At 33.4% G+C, this 10517-nt stretch overlaps 1 protein-coding gene across 1 annotated transcript in view; it reads right to left on the bottom strand.

Moving 5' to 3' along the window:
• Positions 1-1480: 1480 nt before the first annotated feature.
• Positions 1481-10517, bottom strand: part of ift43 (intraflagellar transport 43 homolog (Chlamydomonas)) — a 30812-nt gene continuing 21775 nt past the window's right edge. The window contains exons 6-9 of the mRNA XM_073827446.1: positions 5551-5623; positions 4730-4805; positions 4447-4509; positions 1481-2030 (exon numbers count right to left, since the gene is read on the bottom strand). Coding sequence (XP_073683547.1) covers positions 1920-2030; positions 4447-4509; positions 4730-4805; positions 5551-5623 — 323 coding nt within the window. The 3' untranslated portion in view covers positions 1481-1919. The remainder of the gene's footprint in view (positions 2031-4446; positions 4510-4729; positions 4806-5550; positions 5624-10517) is intronic.

The raw sequence follows: 10517 nt of genomic DNA, 5'->3' as shown, positions 1-10517 counted from the left end.
TTTTAATGTTTTTTTTAGTCTCTTACACTTAAAAATAGAGGTGCTTTACAATGCCATAGAAGAACTTTTTTTGTCTGAATGGTTTCATAAAGAACCTTTAACATCCGAGGAACCTTTCTGTTTCATAAAAGTTCTTCAGATTATAAAAAGGTAAGAAAGAGATGGTTCTTTAAAGAACCTTTAACTGAATGGTTCTTTGTGGAACCAAAAATGGTTCTTCTATGGCATCGCTGTGAAGAATCTTTTAAAGCACCTTTATTTTTAAGAGTGTATGCTCATTAAAGTTCTATTTATTCATTTATTATTATGAAAAATTACTGCAATTCGATTCAGTTATTTTAATGTACTTTAAAATATAATTTATTTCTGTGATGCAAAGCTGAATTTTCATCAGCCATTACTCCAGCCTTCAGTGTCACATGATCCTTCAGAAATCATTCTAATATATTGATTTATTACTTTTATTATCAATGTTGGAAACAGTTGTGCTGCTTAATATTGTCTACTGTTTTAAGAATCTTTGATAAATAAAAAGTTAAAAAGAACAGCATTTATTTTAAATTGAAATATTTTCTAACAATATAAGTCTTTAATATCACTTTTTGTCAATTTAATACATCCTTGCTGAATAAAAGTATGCATTTCTTTCAAAGAGAGAAAGAAAGAAGTACTGACCTTAAAGTTTGAACGAGGTGTTTATTGTTACAAACGTGTTCTATTTTAAATAAATGCTGTTCTTTTTAACTTTTCATTTATCACAGAATCCTAAAAAAGTATCACAGGTTCCAAAAAAAATTAAGCAGCATTTTGTTTCCAACATTGATAATAAATCAGCATATTAAAATGATTTCTGAAGGATCATGTGGCACTGAAAACTGGAGTAATGATGCTTAAAATTCATCTTTACATCACAGGAATAAATTATATTTTAAAGTATATTAAAATAGAAAACCCCTATTTTAAATTGCATTAACATTTTACAATATTACAGGTTTTTTCTGTGTTTTTAATCAAATAAACGCAGCCTTGATGAGCAGAAAAGTCTCCATTAAAAAGCATTAAAAAGCTTACTGATCCCAAACTTTTGAGTGGCAGTGGACATTTTTTAATTAAGTTTACTTATTTCAGTATTTCAACTTTAAACAAAAAATCTTGTCTTGCCAACTAAATTAGCTTCTATTTTTTATTATATTAGTTTTCTTTAGTAATTTTGTATGTGCTTTAAAGCAAAATAGAAATACTAAGAAAACTAATGCTTATATACATTTCAGTTTTAGTACTTCAGTTTCGGTGTGCTTTAATTATTAAACATTTATAGTTTTATTATCAATAACGACACTCTAAAAGATGCTGTTTTTAGTGTTTTTATTCCAAACCTACTGGTCAACATGACAGACTCTCTTTTAACCTTTAAATCAGTGTAAACACATGGTAAATAATTATTTAGTGATCACTGATGACTTCACGAGACGTATATATTTTCAAAATAGTGAATTTAAATGCATATATTTGATATTCTGTTTTAAATGAAGCATGTTATCACGTTAATCCAGAAACGCAGGAATGAAGCTCATGAGAACAGGATGAGCTCAGATGGTCGATGGTGTGGTCAATAATGATAAGGCCGGCTTGCTCGGATGTGCAAAGTTCATTTTAACTCAATCAACTGGATTTTAGTTCCCTCTCTCATTAACCTTGGATTTACGTTTTTTCCAGATACTACAAACGGTGACAAATGTCTCCAGATTGATCCAGTTAAGAAAAGCAATGTTTCTGGGTTTGCAAGGTTAACCTTGATGAGAAACACACAGGAGATGTCAGCGGCAAAGACACAACGCCATCGTCAAGAAACGCATTCAATATGAACAATATTTTCCTATCTGAGCACTTGACGTCAGTCCTGAGGTGTAAATCCATCTTCAGGCCACAGGAAGTGGAGACTGATCATCTCGCTCTCCTTGATCCCATTCCGTCTGGAGTTCAGAGGAGACTTCGGTGAACAGATGATCCCAATCCCAGACCACATCCTCCTGCACAGACACCATCAACTTCACTTCAAATCACTTCACAAGGAGAAAACGGCCAGGAAACAGGAGAAATACAGCGGATTTAAAGGGCCCTTCTGTCCTCATTTACTTACACTCAGGCTGAGGAACAAATAAATCTTTGCGTATACTATTTCCATAGAATATGACATTTAGGACTCATAATGAGCAGCTCAGTCTGTCAAGCCTCAAAATAATTGAAAAAAAAATGTAAAAAAATAAATAATTAAATAAATAAAGTTGATTTTATGACTTTGTCACACAAATCATATGGTGCTTTTTAAAACAATTTTGATTAATCATTTTGGTCTTCCTCATAAAATACTGTCACTTTATGTAAAATAAATTATTTTTTTCCCCAAAATATCTTTAACATTCAATTTCGCTGCAAAAAATACTTTCTTACTTAGATTTTTTATTTTGTTTCCAGTCAAAATATCTCAAAATTCTTAAATCAAGAAGGATTTTCTAGACAAATAAAAATTATTGTCTTGTTTTCAGAAACAAGAAGTCAAAATTAAGTGGGTTTTTGCATGAAACAAGCAAAATAATCTGCCAATGGGCAGATGATTAAATATACTTTGTCATAAAAACGTAAAACATTTTTACTACTGATTTACAGTGAAAAATGGTGTGTAAAACAGTGTTAGTGTTATTTTAGTATTATGTAATATATATTACTTTAAAAACACTTTACTTTTTGTTCCAGTTTTTCATCTCACTGTAAAAAATGACTGTGAATTTAACGGTAAAAAACTGTAAAAATGCTATGGTAAAAATCTGTGAAATGGTTAACGGTAAGTTCCCCTTCTATATACGGTGAAAAACTGAGCATGTAATTTTACGGGAGTTTACTGTTTTTGGAAATGGAAAAGAACGTAAAATTAACCGTAAATTGACATTCCCAGAATTCCCTGTTTTTAATTTTTTTATTTGATGTTTTTTTGTTGAAATAACTTTTTCTTCTTAGTTTTTTCTTGGCAGTTTTGTACATTAGGGTTGTATGTTACATCTAATGCTGTTAAATTAATGTTTTTTGCATTACTTCAGTTTTATGTGTGTTACCATGATGGTGTTTAATGTTTGTGTGAATGACACTGTGTACCTTCTATAGACGTTTTTCCTGAACACGGAAGTAAGTCCGACTCTTAACTGAAAGAATGCTTTGCATTTCCGGTCTGCATTGTTTCTAGTCAAATTAGGGTATATTCCGAGCTAATAAACTAATGTTAAACCTATTAAAATGTTTTTAAAAAGCACATGGCTCCATAGCGCCATCACTTGAGCGTCATTTGTCAGTGCCTCACTTTAATGAGTGTGTAGATGACACGAAGCAGCGGACGTTGGCTACATTAAAAACAGATGGACGCTATTTGAATGGGTTCCTATGGAAACCGGAACAGAAAAGCATTCAATCTGACGTTAGAATTCGTAATGGCGGCGCTCATCGTTTACTCAGGAAAAAGGTCTATATATGTAATTATTTAAAATCTCCTTGTGATGGGCTTTGGTTCATTATGTGATGTTATCATCACCACCTGCTTTTGGTGGTTATCAGTGTATTGCAAAGGTACAATACAGATTTTAGTTCTTCAAAAAGTTGGTACATTACCATTATATCAGTGAAATTACGGTATTTACCTGTAAATTTAAGTGAAAACCGTAAAATGTAAAACATTGCTACCGTATTTTTTACGGTAAAATTCTGGCAACCACAGCTGCCGTTTTTTTACTGTAAGTGTTACGGCTTTGTTTTTTTTTTACAGTGTATTATACATCTTGTTCTATTTCAACTCTTTAAATTATGGAAATGGCTTTTAATTAGTTTCAGGTTTAGCTGAAACTGGTTAAAAAGATGGCTTCTCTTTCAACCATTTAAAACAAATACATAAGATACAAGAAATATCAAAAAGATGAAAATTATTGAGATTCTTTAGCTCTAGACATGATCACTGAAAGATTATACATACAGATCTGATATTATTTAATAAATAAATAAAATAAATAACATTATTTAAATAATGGTCTTCATTATTTAATATCTGAATAGAGATTCTTTCTTTCTACTTTCTTTGAAATAATTCATGTTCCCATGAATCATATGCACTTTTATGGTGCTTTTTAAATTATTTTGATGTTTTTGGTCCTTAATGGACTGCCATTCTATATAAAAGTGTAAAGGTTCTTTAAAATGTCTTCTTTTGTGTTCCACAGAAGAGAACGACACGAGGGCGACTAAATGAAGACAGAGTGCTCATTTCTGGGTGAACTGTCCTGTAACATATTGTGGGACGGTATGAGATGAAAAATGCTGCTTGTGATTTCATAAATCTGTTGGACTGACCCTCTTACACGGCCTAGAAAGAGCCGGACAGACGCTATATTTACTGGCAGAGCTCACCTCTTTCACCTCTTGCTCCGGGGCTAAAACCTTTGTGAGCAACTTCAGGTCAATCTCTCCATCCTGGGAAACATTCAATACAGACATGATTACTCAAAATACTGCAGCTATACGATATAATGCCAGGGCAGCATGTGACCAAATATTCACCCCAAAACAGAGACGCTGTAGAATGTAAAGGATGAGTTAGACAGCAACCTTATGCTGCCTTACAAGATCCTCGATTTGGACAAAGCCACAGTCTGTGTTCTGAATGATGGGTAATGATGGGAAAGTGTCTCACCAGGGTCTGAAAAGCTGAGTACTTCATGAGGTCGTTGTCCAGGTCTCTGTAGGTCATAACTCTGTTCACCTGGATACTGCAGAGAAAGAACCATAAGCATGTGTCTGTTTATTTTATTTTTTTGCAGCAGCAGCAATAGGCATAAACATACCACAGCTTAATTTTTAATTAGTATTATAATATTTTGTAAATTTCCTACCACAAATATATCAAAATGTAATTTTTGATTCATAATATGCAATGCTAAGAACTTCATTTGGACAACTTTAAAGGCGATTTTCTCAATATTTCGATTTTTTTGCACCCTCAGCTTCCAGATTTTCAAATAGTTGTATATTGGCCAAACACTGTCCAATCCGAACAAACCATACAGCAATGAAAAGCCTTTTTATTCAGATTTAAGATTATGTATAATTCTTAATTTTAAAAAAAATTACCCTTATGACTGGTTTTGTGGTCCAGGGTCAGGTATAAATCAGCAGGAATGTTAAAAGAAAGAAAGTTTCTTTATTAAGTACCAAAGTGTTGTTTAAGCCAGAAGCATATAAACATTTTAACTAAATTAACTAAGTTCTTAGAAAGATCTAGCAGACCTTGAAGCATTTGAGAGTTTGTTTACTTGATGATGATTATTGTTTAAACCCCAACCCTGTTCCTGGAGATTTACCATCTTCCACACCTGAAACAGATAATTAATCTCGTAGGTAGCACTTGATAATTACAGACAGCTGTGTTGGAGCAGGGCTGGAACTAAAGTCTGCAGGTAGGTAGATCTCCAGGAACAGGGTTGGCCAACCCTGGTTTAGACTGTAGTAGGATACCTGGGTGGAGCAGCGATCTGCATGGTGAGGTCTTCCTCCTGAACCTCCTCCAGGTCTGGAATCACTGGGATGTCTAGAAAAAGCAGGTAAAAAGGTAAAATGTGTTTGTCTTGGTAATAGTTCATTGGAAAATACAAGACATTTCATGTAACTACCTACATTTTACTAAGCTCAACATGCTGCAACTAAAGAAAACGCATGCAAACTGAAAAAAAAAACACAGGGATGTATATCTATATGCAGGTGTTTTAATAAAAAAAAACAAGATAAACAAAAGACAAGGAACAATGGGGACGTTGTGAGAATTTGCAGTGCATTTCTGTATTTGGCTGTGTTGTGAGCATTTCAAGCATGTTTCTTTATTTGGTTGCATAGTGAGTATTTGTTACACATTTCTATATTTGTTTGCTTTGTGAGTATTTGCAGTGCTTTTCTTTATTTGATTGTGTTGTGAATATTTACATCACAATTCTGTATTTGGTTGCATTGTGAGTATTTGCATCACATTTCTGGTTGCGTTGTGAGTATTTGCATCACATTTCTGGTTGCGTTGTGAGTATTTGCATCACATTTCTATATTTGGTTGCATTGTGAGTATTTGCATCAAATTTCTGGTTGCATTGTGAGTATTTGCATCACATTTCTGGTTGCGTTGTGAGTATTTGCATCACATTTCTGTTTTGGTTGTATTGTAAGTATTTCCATCATGTTTCTGTATTTGGTTGCGTTGTGAGTATTTGCATCACATTTCTATATTTGGTTGCATTGTGAGTATTTGCATCACATTTCTGTATTTGGTTGCATTGTGAGTATTTGCATCACATTTCTGTATTTGGTTGCATTGCGAATATTTGCATCACATTTCTGTTTTGGTTGTATTGTAAGTATTTCCATCATGTTTCTGTATTTGGTTGCGTTGTGAGTATTTGCATCACATTTCTATATTTGGTTGCATTGTGAGTATTTGCATCACATTTCTGGTTGCATTGTGAGTATTTGCATCACATTTCTGGTTGCGTTGTGAGTATTTGCATCACATTTCTGGTTGCGTTGTGAGTATTTGCATCACATTTCTGGTTGCGTTGTGAGTATTTGCATCACATTTCTGGTTGCGTTGTGAGTATTTGCATCACATTTCTGTTTTGGTTGTATTGTAAGTATTTCCATCATGTTTCTGTATTTGGTTGCGTTGTGAGTATTTGCATCACATTTCTGTTTTGGTTGTATTGTAAGTATTTCCATCATGTTTCTGTATTTGGTTGCATTGTGAGTATTTGCATCACATTTCTGTATTTGGTTGCATTGTGAGTATTTGCATCACATTTCTGTATTTGGTTGCATTGTGAGTATTTGCATCACATTTCTGTATTTGGTTGCATTGCGAATATTTGCATCACATTTCTGTTTTGGTTGTATTGTAAGTATTTCCATCATGTTTCTGTATTTGGTTGCGTTGTGAGTATTTGCATCACATTTCTATATTTGGTTGCATTGTGAGTATTTGCATCACATTTCACATTTCTGGTTGCGTTGTGAGTATTTGCATCACATTTCTGGTTGCGTTGTGAGTATTTGCATCACATTTCTGGTTGCGTTGTGAGTATTTGCATCACATTTCTGGTTGCGTTGTGAGTATTTGCATCACATTTCTGTTTTGGTTGTATTGTAAGTATTTCCATCATGTTTCTGTATTTGGTTGCGTTGTGAGTATTTGCATCACATTTCTGTTTTGGTTGTATTGTAAGTATTTCCATCATGTTTCTGTATTTGGTTGCATTGTGAGTATTTGCATCACATTTCTGTATTTGGTTGCATTGTGAGTATTTGCATCACATTTCTGTATTTGGTTGCATTGTGAGTATTTGCATCACATTTCTGTATTTGGTTGCATTGTGAGTATTTGCATCACATTTCTGTATTTGGTTGCATTGTGAGTATTTGCATCACATTTCTGTATTTGGTTGCATTGTGAGTATTTGCATCACATTTCTGTATTTGGTTGCATTGTGAGTATTTCCATCATGTTTCTGTATTTGGTTGCATTGTGAGTATTTCCATCATGTTTCTGTATTTGGTTGCATTGTGAGTATTTGCATCACATTTCTGTATTTGGTTGCATTGTGAGTATTTGCATCACATTTCTGTATTTGGTTGCATTGTGAGTATTTGCATCACATTTCTGTATTTGGTTGCATTGTGAGTATTTCCATCATGTTTCTGTATTTGGTTGCATTGTGAGTATTTGCATCACATTTCTGTATTTGGTTGCATTGTGAGTATTTGCATCACATTTCTGTATTTGGTTGCATTGTGAGTATTTGCATCACATTTCTGTATTTGGTTGCATTGTGAGTATTTGCATCACATTTCTGTATTTGGTTGCATTGTGAGTATTTGCATCACATTTCTGTATTTGGTTGCATTGCGAATATTTGCATCACATTTCTGTTTTGGTTGTATTGTAAGTATTTCCATCATGTTTCTGTATTTGGTTGCGTTGTGAGTATTTGCATCACATTTCTATATTTGGTTGCATTGTGAGTATTTGCATCACATTTCTGGTTGCATTGTGAGTATTTGCATCACATTTCTGGTTGCGTTGTGAGTATTTGCATCACATTTCTGGTTGCGTTGTGAGTATTTGCATCACATTTCTGGTTGCGTTGTGAGTATTTGCATCACATTTCTGGTTGCGTTGTGAGTATTTGCATCACATTTCTGTTTTGGTTGTATTGTAAGTATTTCCATCATGTTTCTGTATTTGGTTGCGTTGTGAGTATTTGCATCACATTTCTGTTTTGGTTGTATTGTAAGTATTTCCATCATGTTTCTGTATTTGGTTGCGTTGTGAGTATTTGCATCACATTTCTGTTTTGGTTGTATTGTAAGTATTTCCATCATGTTTCTGTATTTGGTTGCATTGTGAGTATTTGCATCACATTTCTGTTTTGGTTGTATTGTAAGTATTTCCATCATGTTTCTGTATTTGGTTGCGTTGTGAGTATTTGCATCACATTTCTATATTTGGTTGCATTGTGAGTATTTGCATCACATTTCTGTATTTGGTTGCATTGTGAGTATTTGCATCACATTTCTGTATTTGGTTGTGTTGTGAGTATTTGCATCACATTTCTGTATTTGGTTGCATTGCGAATATTTGCATCACATTTCTGTTTTGGTTGTATTGTAAGTATTTCCATCATGTTTCTGTATTTGGTTGCGTTGTGAGTATTTGCATCACATTTCTATATTTGGTTGCATTGTGAGTATTTGCATCACATTTCTGTATTTGGTTGCATTGTGAGTATTTGCATCACATTTCTGTATTTGGTTGCATTGTGAGTATTTGCATCACATTTCTGTATTTGGTTGTGTTGTGAGTATTTGCATCACATTTCTGTATTTGGTTGCATTGCGAATATTTGCATCACATTTCTGTTTTGGTTGTATTGTAAGTATTTCCATCATGTTTCTGTAGTTGGTTGCACTGTGAGAATTTGTAGAGCATTTTAAATTTGGTTTCAAGTATTTGCAGTTCATTTGTGTATTTAGTTGTGTTGTATTTCCAGCATGTTTCTTTATTTGGTCACATTGTGAGTATTTGCATCACATTTCTGTATTTGGTTGCATTGTGAGTATTTGCATCACATTTCTGTATTTGGTTGTGTTGTGAGTATTTGCATCACATTTCTGTATTTGGTTGCATTGCGAATATTTGCATCACATTTCTGTTTTGGTTGTATTGTAAGTATTTCCATCATGTTTCTGTATTTGGTTGCGTTGTGAGTATTTGCATCACATTTCTATATTTGGTTGCATTGTGAGTATTTGCATCACATTTCTGTATTTGGTTGCATTGTGAGTATTTGCATCACATTTCTGTATTTGGTTGTGTTGTGAGTATTTGCATCACATTTCTGTATTTGGTTGCATTGCGAATATTTGCATCACATTTCTGTTTTGGTTGTATTGTAAGTATTTCCATCATGTTTCTGTAGTTGGTTGCATTGTGAGTATTTGCATCACATTTCTGTTTTTGGTTGCATTGCGAATATTTGCATCACATTTCTGTTTTGGTTGTATTGTAAGTATTTCCATCATGTTTCTGTAGTTGGTTGCATTGTGAGAATTTGTAGAGAATTTTAAATTTGGTTTCAAGTATTTGCAGTTCATTTGTGTATTTAGTTGTGTTGTATTTCCAGCATGTTTCTTTGTTTGATTGCATTGTGAGTATTTGCATCACATTTCTGTATTTGGTTGCATTGTGAGTATTTGCATCACCTTTCTGTTTTTGGTTGCATTGCGAATATTTGCATCACATTTCTGTATTTGGTTGCATTGTGAGTATTTGCATCACATTTCTGTATTTGGTTGCATTGCGAATATTTGCATCACATTTCTGTATTTGGTTGCATTGTGAGTATTTGCATCACATTTCTGTATTTGGTTGCATTGTGAGTATTTGCATCACATTTCTGTATTTGGTTGCATTGTGAGTATTTGCATCACATTTCTGTATTTGGTTGCATTGTGAGTATTTGCATCACATTTCTGTTTTTGGTTGCATTGCGAATATTTGCATCACATTTCTGTATTTGGTTGCATTATGAATATTTGCAGTTCTTAATTTGGTTTTGTTATGAGTATTTGCAATGTTTCTGTATTTGATTTTGTTGTATTTGCCACATGTTTCTGCATTTGGCTTTGTTGTTGTCACAACACAGGAGAAAATAGGATTCAAACAGGTGAGTTGAGTTCTTAAAAGAGGATCAGCAGACAACAGGTGAGTAAATTCGTAAAAGTTAGCTTGAGGTAAGTCCAACAATGTTTTTTGTTTCTCTTTTAGGTTCTAGAGAATCATGCCTTCATAGAAGAAGAAGCACTTCAGAAGGCCTTTATTAACCCCCTGAAGAAGACTATTGAATAATACATCACTGAAGTACATTCTACAATAAAAAAATCTATTT

Source organism: Garra rufa, chromosome 21 (assembly GCF_049309525.1).
Source record: "Garra rufa chromosome 21, GarRuf1.0, whole genome shotgun sequence".
NCBI classification, from domain to species: Eukaryota; Metazoa; Chordata; class Actinopteri; order Cypriniformes; family Cyprinidae; genus Garra; species Garra rufa.
The sequence above is the reverse complement of the archived record's forward strand: the minus strand, read 5'-3'. Positions and strand labels throughout refer to the sequence as shown.